This window comes from Neolamprologus multifasciatus, chromosome 2 (assembly GCF_963576455.1).
Source record: "Neolamprologus multifasciatus chromosome 2, fNeoMul1.2, whole genome shotgun sequence".
NCBI lineage: Eukaryota > Metazoa > Chordata > Actinopteri > Cichliformes > Cichlidae > Neolamprologus > Neolamprologus multifasciatus.
Window position 1 is genome coordinate 15292373 of NC_140440.1, and position 19166 is coordinate 15311538.

General features: G+C 42.1%; 1 protein-coding gene across 1 annotated transcript in view; it reads right to left on the reverse strand.

The window, feature by feature from the left end:
• LOC146524129 (cystine/glutamate transporter-like) overlaps nt 1-19166 on the reverse strand; it is a 37895-nt gene that overhangs the window by 6356 nt on the left and 12373 nt on the right. The window contains exons 4-10 of the mRNA XM_085181244.1: nt 18133-18258; nt 16440-16539; nt 13470-13514; nt 12610-12733; nt 9548-9651; nt 8826-8922; nt 1462-1611 (exon numbers count right to left, since the gene is read on the reverse strand). Of these exons, the coding sequence (XP_085037370.1) occupies nt 1462-1611; nt 8826-8922; nt 9548-9651; nt 12610-12733; nt 13470-13514; nt 16440-16539; nt 18133-18258 (746 nt within the window). The remainder of the gene's footprint in view (nt 1-1461; nt 1612-8825; nt 8923-9547; nt 9652-12609; nt 12734-13469; nt 13515-16439; nt 16540-18132; nt 18259-19166) is intronic.

Here is a 19166-nt window from a genome sequence, read left to right on the forward strand (position 1 = left end):
ACAAAGTAAAGTAGGCTAACAGATCTGAAGGCCAACACATCAGAGCTAAGGAACAAACTCAGTGACTCTTATCAGTCTGGGAAATGGTTTTCCACTAGTACCAACTCAGCTCGGCTCAGCTTGATTCAACATTTAGAAGTTTCCATTGGGTACTTTCTTAGTACCTGCTTGTTCCAAGAAAGCTGAGTCAATCCGAAACTGTGACTTCAGCAGACTTCATGACAGCTGTTGGCCAATCTATGGCATCACTCAATGAGTCATGAGAGCAACTCCTTCACAAAAACTTTTGAAACTAGGAAGTGGTCCCTGAGTCTGATGAAAAGCCACAGATCGAGCAGCAGATATGCAATCGCCTTGACATCCTCTATTGTTGTGGTGGTTTATGTTTCATACAAATGAAAACACAGTTGCAATAGTGAATCCATGCACATTAGGTGGTACTCAGTTGTGATGGAAAATGAATGAAACGCAGTAGAGTCAAGTCAAGTAGGTACTAGTGGAAAAGAGGCTAAAGTTATTTCTTAGGCTTTGAGAAAACAGTGAACCCCAGAGAGAGCCATTATGGACAAATGAAGAAAACCTGGATCAGTGGTGACCCTTCCAGGAGTAGCTGGTCTACCAAAGGGTGCATTGAAGACTCATCCAGCATCACCCCAACATCTAAAGGACTGTAGGCCTCAATTCATGAATCAAAAATAAGAAAGAGACCAAGCAAAATGCTATCCATGGGAGAGTTCCAAGCTGCTGACCAAACAAAACACAAAAGCTTATCTCAAACTTGACGGGAGTCTTTTCCCAAGACTTTGGGGAAAAGATTCTGTTGCCTGACAAGACGAAAGCTGAACCTTTTTGGAAGGTTTGAGTCCTGGCTACATCTGGTGTCACACCATTGCATACAAAGAGCATCATACTAACAGTCAAACATGATAGCGGTAGTGTGGTGGTCTGGGGCAGCTTTAAGAGTTGAACAACTTGCCATGATTGATCAAACGGTGAATTCTGCTGTCTACCAGAAAATCCTGAAGGAGAATGTTCAGCAGTCACACTTGAATGATGCAGTGGGTCAATGATCCAAAACACACCAGCAAGTCCATCCCCGAATGGCTCAAAAATAAATTAATAAATGAAGGCTTTGGAGAAGCCTGGTCAAAGTCAGGACTGAGAAAACTGTGAAGCTTTAGCATGACAACACAAACACTTGGTGGTAGTTCTTGCTGTGAAGGTGTCACAACCAGTGATTAGGTTTAGGGGACAATTACTTTTAAAATATAAAATGCAATTTGTTTGATGATCTGAAACATAAGTGTGACAAATGTAGACAACACTAAGAAATCAGAAACGGGGCAAATACTTTTACACGGCACTGTATCTGAATGCATGAAAGGTTAATTGCATATACAACTGTTAATACTGCAATGTCTAAGTTCAGATGTATCCGCATAGTGGTGTGGAAATACTGACTTTAAAAGGGCGGGGGAGGTCCGGCTTTGTGTATCGGAGGTAGATCAAACCCAGCACCACCACACCGATGAACAGCCATCGCAGGAAGCTCATGAAGTTCAACAGACTGTAGATGTCTCCAACTAACAGCTGGAGCATGGTCATAGGGTACTGTACATTCACATACACATCCAAATACACACACACATACAAGACGGTTGTATTTCCATCAGTCAAGACTGTGTATTTACAGTGTAGATTTACAGTAGGTTTTATGGACTCAAAACTTGAAATCGTTGGTTCCTTCTTCACAGGCTGTTTTACTGGATCCAGGGTCAGTGATAAGAGCCTTGAAACAAAATGGCTGTCGCAGCATTCTGGATTGTCATGCAATACCCTCTGGTATGGACTAGAGATGGACCGATCTGATATTACGTATCTGTATCGGTCTGATACTGACCTAAATTACTGGATCGGATATCGTAGAGAAATAAAAAATGTGATCGGATCCATTAAATATTACAAAAGCACCTCACAAAACTTGCGACATAGTGTAACCCAGCTCATAACCTTAGCACATCAAAGCAGTATGCGTCACGTGATAGAGCAGCTGTGGCGTGCGAGACCTGTCGGCGGTCTGGTTGAGCATTTGGAGCCTAGAAAGCTATCCCAGAGAAGTAAAGCAAGTCCATCCATCCATCCATCCATTCGCTTCCGCTTATCCTTTTCAGGGTCGCGGGGGGCGCTGGAGCCTATCCCAGCTATCATAGGGCGAGAGGCGGGGTATACCCTGGACATGTCGCCAGTCTGTCGCAGGGCCAACACACATGGACAGACAACCATTCGCAGTCACATTCATTCGCACATTCACACCTAGTGACAATTTGGATTATCCAATTAACCTATCCCCACAAGCTGCATGTCTTTGGACGGTGGGAGGAAGCCGGAGTGCCCGGAGGGAACCCATGCAAACACGGGGAGAACATGCAAACTCCACACAGAAAGACCCCGGCCTGATGGTGGAATTGAACTCAGGACCTTCTTGCTGTGCGGCAACAGTGCTAACCACCGTAAAGCAAGTTATCTCAAGTAAATTTATCTCTGAATGTTGGTGAAGCATTCCTACATTAAGCTTAACAACTGATATATGGAGCTCGGACGTCTGTGCACTGTCATTGCTAAGTCTGACCGTACAATGGATAGACTCAAGTTTTACTTTGAAAGAAAAAACTGTGTTGCTGGTCAAGTTTCATGGTTCAAAAACAAAACAAAACAATGAAAAACACTTTTTTTTCCATACTTGTGTTTTGTATAGAAATTAGACAAAATTCAGTCTGAGGTTAAATGTGATAGAAACAGCTTACACTGACATCTATCTTGATAAAAGATGAGTGTCACAAAGCCGTGTTTGCATTTATTTGCGCTGCTTTCCACTCTGGATGTCTATTTATGTTCAGCTTTATTTATAAAAGGGTCCATTATACAACCTGTTTTTTTGGGTTTTTTTTTAAGTTGTTGAATATTAACATTATTTTGCGCTGATATTGCACTTTTTTCAGAACCAAAAACTTTTTGAAATCTGCAGTTCTGCTAAAAGTTCAAATAAAAAGATCAGTATTGCTGAAATGTGAAATATTTTGGGTAGAGCGTATTTTTTAAATACAAGTATAATCAGTGTTGGGGAGGTTACTTTTAAAATGTATTCCATTGCAGATTACAGAATACATGCCCCAAAATGTATTCTGTAACGTATTCCGTTACGTTACTCAATGAGAGTAACGTATTCTGAATACTTTGGATTACTTAATATATTATCATGCTGTTTACAACTACATGAATGTACTATTGCTGTGATTTATTACTGTTACTGAAGGTCCGCAGCTCCGAACCGTAGTAAAGGGACCTCTGGCTAATACGTTGGGTTCTGTGTTGGGCTCGTAGCCGAAAACTAGCTTTACTTTGTTGTCTGGGTCAACTTTGCTAGCAGAGACAGAGAGAGGCGTTGAAAGGCTGCTCCCACAGAACTTATTGTTTTTTGAGGAAAACACGAACACGGTGTACAGTCGAGTCTTAATAGCTTACTTACAGCTGGGCTCGTCAGGCTCTCTTCTTGGCTGCAGTGGTTATTATTATATTTACATGCCTCCAGCTCCCGTTTTTGCTCGATGACAGCTCGTACTTTTCCTTTTTCTCCCTCCCTCACTCACAGACACATAACGTGTATGGCAGTCCATTCTCCCTGCAGCACGGACTACACTGCCCATGATGCTACATTCTTTAGAGCTATACCACTAGCATTCTGCCTATTAGCTTAGCACAACAACAACAACAAAAAGGCCTCTCTCACCCAGGAAACACGCAGAGAGAGAGCGTCACCGTGTAACCATGGCAACCGTAACGCTGCCGCCTGGAACAACAGAATGTAGCTGTCAAACAAAACCCAAACAGTCCTGACCCGCCACAATATGAAACAGGGAAGTACCGCCGTGTAATCCATTTATTTCAACAAAGTAACTGTATTCTAAATACCACCTTTTTAAACGGTAACTGTAACGGAATACAGTTACTCATATTTTGTATTTTAAATACGTAACGGTGGTACATGTATTCCGTTACTCCCCAACACTGAGTATAATACAATAGCTTTAGCATTTTGTTTAAATTAAAATAAAATTCAAATTTGAGTATGAACTTTTACAAAGTGCAGGAAGATATTAAAACACAGTTATTGATTATAAAATAGACTATATTGGATTCATATCGGTATATCTAAATTTATGATATCGGTATCGGACATAAAAAAGTGGTATCATGCCACCTCTGGTATGGACCTAGTTGGTCAGGGCTTCATCCTACAGCAGGATAAAGACCCCAAACAGTCCAAGCTGTGGCAGAACCACCTCAGGAACAAAGAACAAGATGGTGAGCTTGGAAACATGGAGGTCCAGCACAGTCTCCAGACTGAAACCCCATCGAGCTGGTTTGGGATGAACTGGACAGAAGAGTGAAAGCAAAGCAGCTACAAGGTCCACATTTATGGGAACTTCTGCTACAGATATGGGAAGAAGCCACACACCTGCAAGCAGTTACTCACCTGCGGCTCATTATTCTGCTACTCATGGCCACTATTTAAGGCAGTGGCTCAGTGCTTCTGGTCACTGGAATGCTGTATAACTCACATTAGTGTAGTCCCAGCTTTGACCTTCTCTCGTGTTTGTTTGTGATTTCCTGATTTTGATCTCATCATCTGTTTACTGTATATATATATATTCCCTGGACCCGTCCTTGTTTCCCTGCCCTGAATTCCTGAGCGTGAGTGTTTGGCAGAGTGACGTGGCGTGTCAGAAGAGGAGCGTGTAGTGTTTGCTAGAGCGGAGCTTGTGGTGTGGCCAAAGTGGAGCGAGGTGTGTGGGTCAACGGTTGAGTGTGGTGTCCCTCTCCCCTCCTTCCCGTGGATCCCTGGAACCCCTGATTCCCCCGCATTTTAGTGTTTAGTGCGCATGCGCCAACCAGCGTGCAGCCTGAACCTTTCAGCGTGCTGAAAAGCAGTCGCTCCTGCTTTTTCTCTTAGTTTAGCTCTGTTTTCTTATGTATTCTTTTTTTTCTGGCTTGTATTTTCATCCGTTTATTATCTTTTACTCAATCATGTGGATTAAGAGAGTTTTTGTTCTTCTGGTGGCCGTGGAAATATTACTTTTATCAAGGAACGGGACCGCAGCACATCTCCTACATGCACAGACTGTTTACTCCAGAGATAAGCTGATCGTCCTGATGCCGGCCGGCTCGCTGACCAGACCCGCAGAAGTACCAGCTGAAATTTGGAGAAAAACACATCGGGGATGCAGAGGTCAAGGACAGAAGAGAAGAAAGAAGGAGACGGTGAGACAGCGGAGGCTCGAAGCGAGGAGGAGGTATAAACCGTGTCTGCCATCTATCGTAATGGGAAATGTGCGATCGTTATCGAATAAAATCGACGAGCTCTCAGCACTGGTACGGAGTCAGAGGGAATACCGAGAGTGTAGCCTGATGTGTTTCACTGAATCATGGATGCACCAGGACATTCCCGACGAGAATGCTTCTGTGAAAGGCTTCCACACTGTTCGGGCGGACAGGGACAGCATCGCTAGCTGTAAGCGGAAAGGAGGTGGGCTTGCTGTTTTAATTAACAGCCGATGGTGTAACCCTGCCAACATAACAGTCAAAGAAAGGATTTGTTGCCCGGACATTGAACTGTGTGCCGTTGGACTCAGGCCGTATTATTTACCCAGGGAATTCTCTCACGTCATCTTGGTGGCTGTTTATGTTCCTCCCTCTACTAACCCCACAGCTGCATGTGACACTACCCACTCTGCCATAGCCCGGTTACAGACTCAGCACCCGAGTGCCTTTATTGTGATCTCGGGTGACTTCAACCATGTATCACTGGACAATACACTACCAACATTTAGACCATAGGTGTCAAACTCTGGCCCGTGGGCCAAATTTGGCCCGCAGCCTAATTCCATTTGGCCCGCGAAGCCATACCAAATTACTATCAGAGCTGGCCTACTGGTATTATACAGCTAATATATATATATTGTTTAGTATTAAGCTTTGCTTGTTCCATATTCAGCTTTTCAGCAAAACGTGTTTGAGTCCATAAGAAAAGATTCATTCTTATATCTGGAGAAATATATTTCAATAAATATAACGTTAAGCCCGCGACTTTGTTCCAGTTTTGAATTTTGGCCCACTGTGTATTTGAGTTTGACACCCCTGATTTAGACAATATGTGGGACTGTCCACCAGGGGAGAGAAAATTTTAGACCTACTGTATGCTAATGTCAAGGATGCATACAGCTCCTCCTGGATTCAGGCCAACCAACAGCAGGGGAGCTGAGGGAGGTGAGAATAGAGCTAACGAGTTGAATCTGTTTTTCAATAGATTCAACACCACAGTGTCTGCTCCCCTGGATTGTTGATTACCTGACAGGAAGACCACAATATGTACGTCTCCCACAGTGTGTGTCTGACAAGGTAATCAGCAACACAGGGGCACCACAGGGGACTGTCCTCCCCCCTTCCTCTTCACCCTCTACACCACAGACTTCAGCCACTGCACAGAGACCGCCATCTTCAGAAGTTTTCTGATGACTCTGCGGTGGTTGGATGCATCAGCAGGGATGATGAGACAGAGTACCAGATTGTGGTCGACTCCTTTGTCACGTGGTGTGAGCAGAATCATCTGCAGCTCAACGTGGCAAAGACCAAGGAACTGATCGTGGACTTCAGGAAGACCAGGAAACACTTGACCCCTGTTTCAATCCAGCGGGTCAGTGTGGACATTGTGGAGGACTATAAATACCTTGGAGTTCACATTGACAATAAACTGTACTGGGCTAAAACACCACAGCACTTTACAGGAAGGGCCAGAGTTGTCTCTATTTTTTGAGGCGACTGAGGTATTCAACATCTGCCAGAAAATGCTCAGGATTTTCTACGAGTCTGTTGTGGCCAGTGCGATCCTCTATGCTGTTGCATGCTGGGGGAGCAGGCTGAGGGTCGCAGATGCCAACAGACTCGATAAACTGATCCGTAAGGCCAGTAATGTTGTGGGGATGGAGCTGGACTCCCTCAAGGTGGTGTCGGAGAGGCGGATGTTGTCCAAGATAAAGACAATGTTGGATCATACCTCCCACCCACTCCATGACATGCTGGTCAGTCACAGGAGCACGTTCAGTGAGAGACTGAGATTACCCATAATGCACCACTGAACGACACAGGAAATCATTCCTGCCTGTGGCTCCCTGTACAACTCCTCCACCCAACACACTGTTTACTGCAATAGCTACACCCTTTTTGCACATGTTCTTTTTCAGCTATTTATTAATAAGTGACTTTTATGTATATATATGCCTGTATATATGGTGCTATTCTTAGTTGTGTATTGTCTGTCTTTTTTACTGTTTGTTTATAATGGAGCACTGTAACAAAAAATAATTTCCCCCAGGGATCAATGAAGTATTCTGATTCTGATTTGTATATTGCTCACTTGATGTTTGTAAATAAACCTTCATTAAACTTTTTCCCTGAATCCGTTCAGTCAGACTTGACAAAAACTGGATAAATTGGGGTGTTCTAAAACTTTTGACCGGTAGTTTAGTTACTTTCCACTATATTCCTGCTCCATGATAAACTACAAATTTACCCCAAATTACTAAAATATAGATATTTTAATATGATAATCAAATTCTAGAAAATAAATCAGGCCCCATCTTATCATTTTATCCTTATCTTAAAGACGCTGCTGGTTGCTAATTTACTTGTGGTGGGTAACAGATAAGCAGAACTGCTTTCTTCCATTTGTGCAGCATCTCTAAAGTTAGAAATATCCTGTCTCAGAGTGATGCTGAAAAACTCCCTGAAAAGCCTTCAGCTAATCCAAAATGCTGCAGCAAAAGTCCTGACAGGGACTAGAAAGAGAGAGCAGATTTCTCCTGTTTTGGCTTCCTGTTAAATCCCGAATTCAAAATCCTGCTCCTCACATACAAGGTCTTAAATAATCAGGCCCCATCTTATCTTAATGACCTTGTAGTACCATATCACCCTATTAGAGCACTTCGCTCTCGCTCTGCAGGCCTACTTGTTGTTCCTAGAGTATTTAAAAGTAGAATGGGAGGCAGAGCCTTCAGTTTTCAGTCTTCTGTGGAACCAGCTTCCAGTTTGGATTCAGGAGACAGACACTATCTCTACTTTCAAGATTAGGCTTCAAACTTTCCTTTTTGCTAAAGCATATAGTTAGGGCTGGACCAGGTGACCCTGAATCCTCCCTTAGTTATGCTGCAATAGACACAGGCTGCCGGGGGATTCCCATGATGCATTGAGTTTTTCCTTTCCTGTCACCTTTCTCACTCACTATGTGTTAACAGACCTCTCTGCATTGAATCATATCTGTTATTAACCTCTGTCTCTCTTCCACAGCATGTCTTTATCCTGTCTTCCTTCTCTCACCCCAACCAGTTGTTGCAGATGGCCCCGCCCCTCCCTGACCATGATTCTGTTGGAGGTTTCTTCCTGGTAAAAGGGAGTTTTCCCTTCCCACTGTTGTTCATAAGGGGTTGTTTGAGTATCAGGATTTTCTCTGTAGTTGTGTAGGGTCTTACCTTATAATATAAAACACCTTGAGGCAACTGTTGTTAGGATGTTGTTCTATATCAATGAAACTGAATTGAATTGAATCTCTAACCTTCCTACAACTTTTGTCCAAAAAAGTGCAGAAAGCTCAGACAGAATTGTTTTCAGGACTCATGACATCTATCAGCTCATGTTGTTGTCCGTTTCAAAGATTAGTTTTTGTGACCTTTAGAATATTGTCTGAAATGAAATGCTTATGTTAGTAAACTGACCATTATGAGGACAGCTGCAAGTGGAGTGTGTCTGCGGACATGGATCATAGACAAAACCTCAGGGAGCTGGCCTTCACGTGAAGCTACGTAGAACATTCTGGTGAACACACACATTATGACAAAATGACGAGAGAGACCATGACATTCACTTGATAATCAACACAGTCACATTGTATGATTAAAATCAGCTCTTTTTCAACATGAAACATATTCCCATGGGCAGTTTTCTCATCCCCATTAACAATGCTTCAAGTGTGTAGGTTCAAAGATTTGAAAAAACAACCTGCTTGACTAACTGTGCCTGCATATTTTACAATAAATGCTAGTTTACAAAAAAAAGAAAAAGATACAGGTGTCCTTTGTTTCCCTCTCTGAGTAGTTCAGATTTTACTTGCTGGTTAATGTGACACTCTGAAAATTCCTTGATTAGGTTTAGGAAAAGTTTAAATTCATTAAATCATTGTCACTTTTGTTGCACCGTAGCACAGATGCTTAAGGACACCTTGTGTGCACCACCAGCAACTTTGACAAAACTGATGTATTTGACACCCTACACATGACACACACACACACAGAGTATAAGTATACTTAAGTATACTTAATACCACAAATTATTGCAAAGTTAGAAACACCTGGTGACTTTTGTTTAACTGCTACAGGATTCTGTCGTGAGCACATAGGCATACATACTCTAGGTGTGTTAGCAGTGACAGGGACCTTACCTTGACAGGGTAAAGACACTGCCGTTCATGGAGCCGTAGCAGGACAAGGCTACAAATACTGGGACGGCGATAGAGAAGTTCCCCAGAAGCCTCTCTGCAAATGTCTGTGGATTTCACAAAGAGGACATAAAGGGAGACAGATGTGCGTTTGTTGGTCATTTGTTTGTATTAAATGTCAGATGGAAACCAGTGTTCAGGTGACCGGTGTATTTGAGGCTGGCTCGAATAAATCAACTTGCAGGAAGTGTTGACTAAAGTTTTCTAATATTTTCAGTACAATGTTGGTGACGAAGCAGCAGTGTGGTAGAAGGAAACAGGACAACGAAACGATGTGAAAACATCAGAGCTGAACGACGGCCTTTCTTTAAAACACTTCATGGAAGATGGACCAGTTGCATCCGAAGCATAGTCAGGCAGACTGTAACTGGAAACACCATTGGATGTAAGGTTACACTTGCAGCCAATCAACTAAACACTGACCAAGCAGGAGCAGCACTCCACCCTTCAGAGATAAGCTGCACCCTTCATACAGGATTCATACAGTACCATGACCAGAGCTTTGAAGAACTAACAGACACTATTAGTTGTTTGGTGTGCAAGACCTTTGTTTAAAAAGCAGAGGGATTATCTTTAGTCAGAGGAACTAAATGAAAGAGGAACATTTATTTTTAAAGGTTCTGTTTAAATACATGTAGTACACGTTTTTGAAGGACAAAAGGTCCACATTAGTACAGTTTCATTTCTAAACATTTGCTGCACTTATACCTTTGTCCAAAGTTTTAGGAGCCCTTGGTGTACGTTTGAAAATGTCCAAGTTTCTTTGTTCTCTACACCACAATCTTTTGTGGTAGTGTATTGAGGTAAATGCTAAATAAAAAGGATCTTTAGATATACAGTAACTTCAGCCTATTCCATTCATCACTCTTCCATTATGTGAACACACCTCTAATTCAAAAAGCCTAAAATGACTAATCGTGCCTCGAGCCAAGCTTCTTCGAGATAAGTTCTAGACACCAGTTAAACTCTGTAATCAAGTTTGAGATGTAAACTTCTGCCCGCTGTCTATGAGAGAGGAAGAACATAGTTTAATGCTTTTATCCTATCACAGCCTTCTAAGAACAGATAAATGCTCTTAACACCTGTCTTAAGGTGCTTTTATCACTCACGGTGCACAGGGCAATAAAACTAACTGCATTACAAAAGACCAGCGATCTCTGATCGCTATCCTCAGTCTAATAAGCAACAGTGGTTATTATTGGGGAATGTCTGTGATGTGATTAACATTAACAGGGCTGGGATGGAACAATCACATTAACAGCTGCTGGGAAGCCAAGCTGTCAGAGACACTTTGCTGATAATGACATGCTAAGTGCAGGAAGGCAACCGCACTGCTCAAGCCAGAAGTAAACACCACGAAGGTGAGACCTCAACTAAATGCTTTCAAGTAGCATGCACAACGTTTTACTGCAGAGAGCCAAGGTCAGCCCTTACAGTGAAAAACACTGTGAGATATATTTCACTATCAAATAAGGAGCCACTGCCATAATTTCAGCTTAATATAAGCTACTGATATCACATATAACATAACAAAGTTTTGCTTTTCTTGTTGCTTTATTGAACTTTCCCTGTTCCTGCACACTGCCTGTCTGTGACAAGTTTTTGTTATAGCCCATATAGGTTGGCTTCACATTTCCTGATTAGTTTAACAGTAACTGCAAAAAGCCTTCAAAGTAGTTTTTCAGATTTTTAGAGAGATAGGGTTACCATAACAGATTAATTTATTAGAACAACTTAGCTTCCAAATCCACTGTCCTTATGACAACAAACACAAAGCTGCAGTCATGGGATCTTCCACTGTGTGGCCAACTGAATGCTCAGAAATAGAGCTACGTAGCGTTCCCAATAGTGGTGAGGATTCAGACACAAAATAGCCCCCAAAAGTTTCTAGTTCATACAATAGTTGCCCAGCAGGGAATTACCCTGATGGCGTCTTCCTGCTTTGCAGATACCTTGCAGTCTGGAAATGGCTTATTTAATGAGTTACAGTTGCAGTTTTGCCGCTGTTTACGTTCAGTTCTGCCATCGTGGATTGTGGCTACTCTGACTTTACGAGTGGGAAGTTGATGAGTTATTCCAGATTCACATTTCAACTGGGAACTTGGAAATTCTGACTTGGGAACACACCCTATTTCTACCACCTTGATGCTGATTGCCGTTTTACAACACTTGTTTAAACAGCTCTGAATTTTTGTGACTGTTAGTTATTTGTGTTTACCCAAAGTAATGCCACAAAATGTAGTTCTTTGATGATTCTAGTGAATCGTGAGCTTTTGATCTACGTTTTTATGTGTAAATTGTTACATTTTGTTCAGGCATAGATGTCTCTTGTCTCTCGTTTACATATTTCTCTAAGTTATTTTTTTCTGCTGAATATTTTGCTTTATGACCAAATTGTCAACAAAGTTAATAGCATTGCTTATTTATTACTGATTAGCCAGTCAGATTATTAGCCAATTGGGATGCTTTACAAAGCTCTACAGAATATATATTTTTTAGATGAGGGGATGTTTGCATTGTCTGCTCTATGTCAATCCTTCTTACCCATAACATCCCTATCTGTGCACAGGCATGTTACAGTACATGCAGAGCTCAGGACAGAAACAATAATATGGGTCTATAAATGAATGACTGTGCTATAATAAATGCACTGTCACAAAATCTATTGATTCTTTCCCAAACACATATCATTAAAAAAATCTAACTAGTGCTTTAAGGTAGAATCATTTTCACTACAGATGTATTTAGTTATTCTATAATTATACACTGAGCTGATACAGATATTTTGTGAATAAGAGACATGGGTGAGGGGTCCCACTTTGAGTGTGTATGGCCTTGATTGAGGACTCATGGGGGGAAACGTACATTTATAAAGTTGTGTTGCTGTTTTACTGTTGTTGGTTTTTGCTTTTTTATTTTAATCCTAATACAATATTTAAAGCAGACGGATAAGTGACAGTTACTTTTAAAGGTTCAGTACTTACACTGTTTTTCTAAGTACTTACCACAGCAACAGCTGACGAGGCCAGGAGCTCCTCAGCTGACATTACAGTGTAGTATGCCACATTGGTGAGCACATAGCAAGAAATCACAATTGCCATGGAGATACAGATGGCGAGTGGAACAGTCCTGAGGGCCGGAGGAAGCACACTGTTAGGCACTTGCAAGACTTACTCGTCCTTCTTTCCCTTGTATATCCATGTCTGTTTTACTTCCATACATGCGCCATCTGTACAGCTTTCTAAGAGACGTAAACAGAATGTACCACCTACTGTCAGGCTGGTCAATTCTGTTAGCTACAACAGCTCCAAAGTTTGTTTTTTTGTTAAAAACAGTGAACACAGAGGAAACAGTATCTAATAATGTTCACATGTGCCAGATATGCCAACAGGATGAATTCACTTCAATTCAATTCAAATCAGCGCAATTCAGTTCAGTATATACTGAATATTGTAGGAATGAAATCACAACAAAGGTTGCCTCAAAGCACTTATGTTGTAAACAGTCTACAAAAATACAGAGTGACAAAGTGGAACAACAGTAACTCAGCCATGAAGTGGCAGAGCATGTAACGTCACACAGTGGGTTCAGTCAGTTTGTTGATGGACCCTTCCTGTTCTAACATGAGTAACCATAGTAACTGGTAACACACCAAGATGCTGTGTAAGGCTCAGGTACAGTAGACACAGTCATTTCACTTCAATGTAGTCACGTGATCCAATGCTGTTTATTAGAAACACTGATCACAGTGAAATCAGCCACTTTTGTCTAACAGATGAAGAAATATGATTCCTTAGATTTTAAATTCTATTATTTACAAATAACTTTACACGACCAGAAGAGCAAGCACATGGATTAAACTTACCTTGCAGGGTTGTCCACCTCCTCTGTCACAAAGTTCAGATAGAACCTAAGTAAGGAAAGAGTTAGTTTATTACCACCACTTATTAATGACCAGCAACAGTGTGTGTGTGAGTGAGGGGGGGGGGGGCACACGATCTTTGTCCCCACCAAGATCGACCTATCTTGGTGGGGACAAAAATCTGAAACTTGCTACACTGGTGGGGACCAACAGACCCTAAAATCCCAGTCCCCACAGGGTTGAAGGCATTTTTCACACTCAAAATGTAGTTTTAGTGTCAGGGTTACAATTGGGTTATGGTTAGGTATGGAGACAGTTTAACTCAGTTTGCTTTCCACTGAAACTTTAGTGCACGGTCCTGGAACATCCTCGGCCTCCCTTGATTCTCCTGCTTAGCTGTTCTGCTACTCTTCTCCGTCGCCCCGTAGGTCATCCTGGAATTTCACTGCAGACATTCACCATCTGACTAACGTGTCCAAATACTAATGGGCTGTGAGGCCCTTACTCATTAGAGCAACCAGAGGAGAGTGGTCCAAAAAGAACAAACTATTCAAAATATATTATATACCAACAGGTATACATACCCCTGTCTATTTCCCTGCAGCATGTACAATGGAAACGTCAAATCTGTAACTATGGCGTGAAACATGTGGGGCAGATGATAAGCGCATGCATGTCCATAGATTTAAAATACACCTTGGTCCACATCTTTTTCTGAACTTCTACTACTTTGAAATTAATTTTTTAGATACCATGGTGTTCTTCAGAGTCGCTGGTCTCATATTTCAGTTTATTCGACTGGTGATGTGTATTTAAAATCTGCACGAACTGTTTAAAACTCTCTTCTCCACGTGCACACACGCCTATAATATCTTCTAAGAAGTGGAGATAAAACATGGGTTGTAGTGCACACTTGGCCAACGCCCCCCTTTCCCACTCGCTCATGTAAATATTTTCCTATGATGGTGCGTATCTCTGTCCCATGGCCGTGCCTTCCAGCTGTAAGTAGCATTTATTGTCAAATTCAAAGTCATTGTTTTTTTGTTTTGTTTTTTCCTGCCTGTCCCGTTTGGATCTTTAGCCATCAGGATTGTTGTCTGAAGACCAAGAAAGATGCCAAGTGAATTTACTTTACCAAGTGGATCATCATGGTCTTGCCATATTGGTCCATTTGATTGACCTTTATTATAATTATGTATTTATTTTATTTGATTTTCGGTTGTTACAGACGGGACAGACATGACTGGGGGATAGGACAGGGAGAAAGAATGAAAGAAAGAGAGGGATAGAAAGAAAACCAGAGGGGAGAAGAGACGGTGAGAAAGGGGGGAAGAAAGAAAGAAAAACAAACAAAACACCTGGATCACCTGTATGGCGATAAGAAAAAACAGAAGAGAAAACAAACAAAAAAGAGCAACATAATAAACACAACACCATCACAATAAACTAGCTAACAGTAGATAACAGTAGATACTAAATATTACATGTTATTGTGCAGCACGCAAGATCGACAGCGCACAATGTGCTTTGAGGTAGCAGCCAAGAAAGGTGTAGTTTGTGTCTGTGAACACCTGTGTGCACACCTGTGTGCACACCTGTATGCACACCTGTGTGGATCAGCATGCTTGTATTCAAAAGGTTTCTCCATGTAACGATCTGCTAGGGAGTGTGGGGAGCCATAGCCCCGCCCCCCAGGGCATGAAGCAGGTATGGAGGAGATCCAGGCCTCAGATATCCAGAGGCCCCAGAGTACGAGGACCCGAGGAGGACCACCACAGGGGCAACTGTGCCACCCTCCTGGGAAGAGCTGAGGAGAGCCCCAAACGAGAGGTCACCCAGCAGCCACGGAGCAGAGGCCAGAGGTGGTTGCAGTGACGTGCCCGCGGGCTCTGCCAGCAGCCAGCTGTGCCAGAGAGGACCAGGCCCAGAGGCCAGAGGCCTGAGGGTACCCCACCCCCCGGAAGGGGCCCAGCCGGGCCACAGGTGCCAGGCCCCGCCAATCGGCCACCAGGAGTGAGTCGGTACATACATGAGCGCCCAGCCCCAGACACCAAGAACCACCAACACACCAATGTCTGAGGGCATCAGCCACCGGCAGGAAGTGTGGTGAGGGGAGATAGGCCCCCATACCTCGGAGAGCCTGAGATTCAAAGTCATTGTTGGTAAGGTAGAGTTTCAACAGATGGAGAATTTCTGTGTTATCCGGGCGCTTGGTGTCCGGATAACGCAGGAAGAAGTTTTCCACCCCGTCAGTCCCATCTGTGTGTTGATGCTTGTTTAAAGACTGTGTATGTCAATTGTAAATAAAAACGATGGATTACCTGCAAGAAGTGGTATGTATCTTTTAAATAACTTGGATGCCTGTTGGAGAGAGATCAATGTATTGTGATTATTGCAATCCGAAACTATTGGTCTCGTGCATGTATCAGGTCACTTGTGTATCTTAGGCAACAGATCGAATTGTCTCGACCTTGGATCATCGGATCCTAATAAATAGTCCCGCTGTTTAGCTGAGATATACTTTTTATGGAAAAGCTGTCTGACGATTTGTCTTATTTGAAGCTGTACCACAGGTTGGATAGAGCTAGGAATATTTTTATAGTATTTTTCATCTTCCAATTGTCTATTCGCTTCCAGCCTATACTGCTGCTTGTCCATCAGAACTATTTTGGACCCTTTGTCCGCCGGCTTGATTACTATCTGTCTGTTATTCTCTGATAGCGCATCAAGTCCTGGATTGTATCATACAATGTATACCACTCAGGTTCCCAGACCGAGGGGAGGATGAGGGGCTCCCTGAAAAAATAATCTTCTTTAAAGTAGTTTTGGTTAGGGTTAGGAATTCATTTTTGATGGTTAGAGTTAGGGTAAAGGGCTCAGGAAAGCATTATGTCAATGGGATGTCACCAGAAGGATAGCAAACCAGACGTGTGTGTATATGTGTGTATATGTGTGTACCGTGCGCACACTTACCATCCAGCATACGCGTACATCCCAGAGTAGAAAGCCAGTGGCATACCAGAGAGCTGCACATTACTCAGGTCAAAGGCATTCTCAAAGTGTCTGGTCTCTCCTGCAAGCATGCACACACATCAACTGCCACACTTGTCGTATTGTGCAAGATGTCTTGATGCATTCTCAATCATCCAGGAAAGTAAATTTCCAAAAGTTGATTCTGGTCATCTGGACGTAGCGTCACTCATCCAGGTGACTTCTTCAGTCTCAGCTGACTGCAGCTTTCCCCAATCTTATAAACAGTACATTTGCATAATGTTTATAAGATTGGGGAAACCTGCAGTCACCTGAGACTGAAGAAGTCATCTGGATGAGTGACGAAATGTTTCTCCCACAAAACGCTACGTCCAGATGAACAGAATCAACTTTTGGGGAAAAAAAATATTGTGCAAGATCCTTGAACCACCCCTCATTTCCTTATATTTTGTTTAACACTGACCTATGAGTCCTTCAAGCATAAAAACACCATTACAAAGCACTATTTCAAATTTTCCTGGCAAAATATTAAGAAATGAGGGCTTGCACAAAACCCAATACTGTACATTTAGGTGCATTGATGGGTTATTTCTGTATTTTCTATGTTGAATTCTTAAATCAGTTTAATATCTTTAACAATTGCAATCACAGAAATGATCACAAAGCTCTCTGTATACCTGAGGGCTACTGGAGACACTGGCCTCTCTACATGAACTCCATGGTTGAGTTATTACATTAATTGCAATAATTCAACATCAGCTGTGCAAATGTAGATTTATTTTTTACAATGTGAAAGCTGGAGGTTGCCTTCTGCAGAGGCTTCAGGAGTACGGTGCTTCATTATCTCTGTGCACAAATGACTCAGTAATTACCTTTTGCGTGTCAATGAGTAATTCATTTTCTGAAGTTAATTAAGAAATTTCTTTGAATTAATAATTTGTTCACATTAGGAAAATGCTGAGTTAAACAGCCCAAAAGTATAATCAAGTTATTAAAAGTATAATTAATCTAAAGGTCAAATTCATGAAGAAGATTTATTTAATTTATTAAATATGCATATATGAGTTGCAATCTGGGCTTACATTACAGAAATGTGGACAGAGTGAAAAAGATGGATGGAGGCAGCACAGATCCTCTGCTGCTAACATCTTTGTGTGCAACACTTGTTGTGCTTGTGCGCTTGCTCAATGGACAGTTTTGGATTTCTCTTCATAATATATTCAGTTGTTATCTTTTTTATATTTAAGGTGACTTATGTTATTATTTGGAGACATATCAATAAAACTGAGATAAATTGAATAAATACAACAGATCGTGTGCAGTCCAGGGCTTGGAAGAACATTATATACATAATATGTACTATATAACTTTACTGTTTTAAGGAATGAATGCAAAGAGCGCTCACTGACACATACAGTATTGCTTCAGAGAAACATTTTAGATTAATAACATTACAGCAAAGTCTGCAGTTGAGAGGAAGACAGAAACTCCACCTCTAAAATCCTGCTGTGCGGACACCAATAAATGCTCGACCTGTAGCATGCTGTGAGCAGGTGTGTATGACACGTAGGATTCATGTTGAACCACGTGCAGCTGAACACTGTGTGCAACCCAGAACACTCAGAGTTTTGGTGGTGGTACGTGTGCAGTGCTAGAGAGGTGTTACAGATAATACCTTTAAAGAGCTGGTACATGCCTGGCACTATCATGATGGCAATGGCCAGCAGCTTGCTGACAGTGAGGAAGATCTGAATCCTGGCTGTCCACGTTACGCTCATACTGTTCAGGTACATAACAGACGCTGCAGAGAGAGGGAACCATGTCAAGCAGTCATACAGTGTTTGTGACCATATTGAAGGCTCTCCATCAACAGAAAAGTCTAAGCTAGTCATATCACATTATTACATTTAGTAAGTGGGATTACTTTCTATGTAGTGACTAAAGATCAGATGTCCCTGAATGTTGTTTTCTGTGCTAACGTCAGTCACAACCTGTGCCTTACAAGAAACCAGTTCAGAATTGAAGGAAAAATTTTGTAAGCTTTTTGATACACAGATGCCTTTAGCTACATTTGGACGTGGGGGGCATTTGTTTTTGTCAAAACGTGTTTATATTATATTATATTATAATAATTATATAATATACGAATATATCAAGTGGTGTCTTTTCAGTCTTCCACTTCACTCCAGCTCACCCTGTACTGGGTTACTTGGGCCCCTCAGCCTTGTATCCCACTGACAGGCCTTCAGAAGAGAAAGCAGAGTTGGAGGACCAGGGTCCCTGAGGTAGTTAAATTACTACTTGGTGGCAGAAGCTCTGGATTGGATGAGATTCACACTGAGTTGCTCTATGTTTTTGAACTCTCTTGCGTTGAGTGGAGAACTGAGGTGGAGTCTCTGTATTGGCAAACTGTGGTTACAATTACCATCCTTAAGAAATATCCCCTTTCGAGGATATTTAATGTGCGTCAGCATTTTTTCTAACCATTCTACAAATGTTTTGTTCGTTTGGAGAAGGTATCTGACTGCATCCGTCAAGGTATCCTGTGGCAGGTGCTACAGGAGTATGGGGTACCTGACCCACTGTTCCAAGCCATTGTACAACTACAGCGAGAGCTCGGAAGGTCGCTTTGTTGGAAATAAGTTGGACTAATTTGCACTGGGTGCTGGACGGCACTAAGGCATTTCTGTGTCACCGATTATGTTCAGA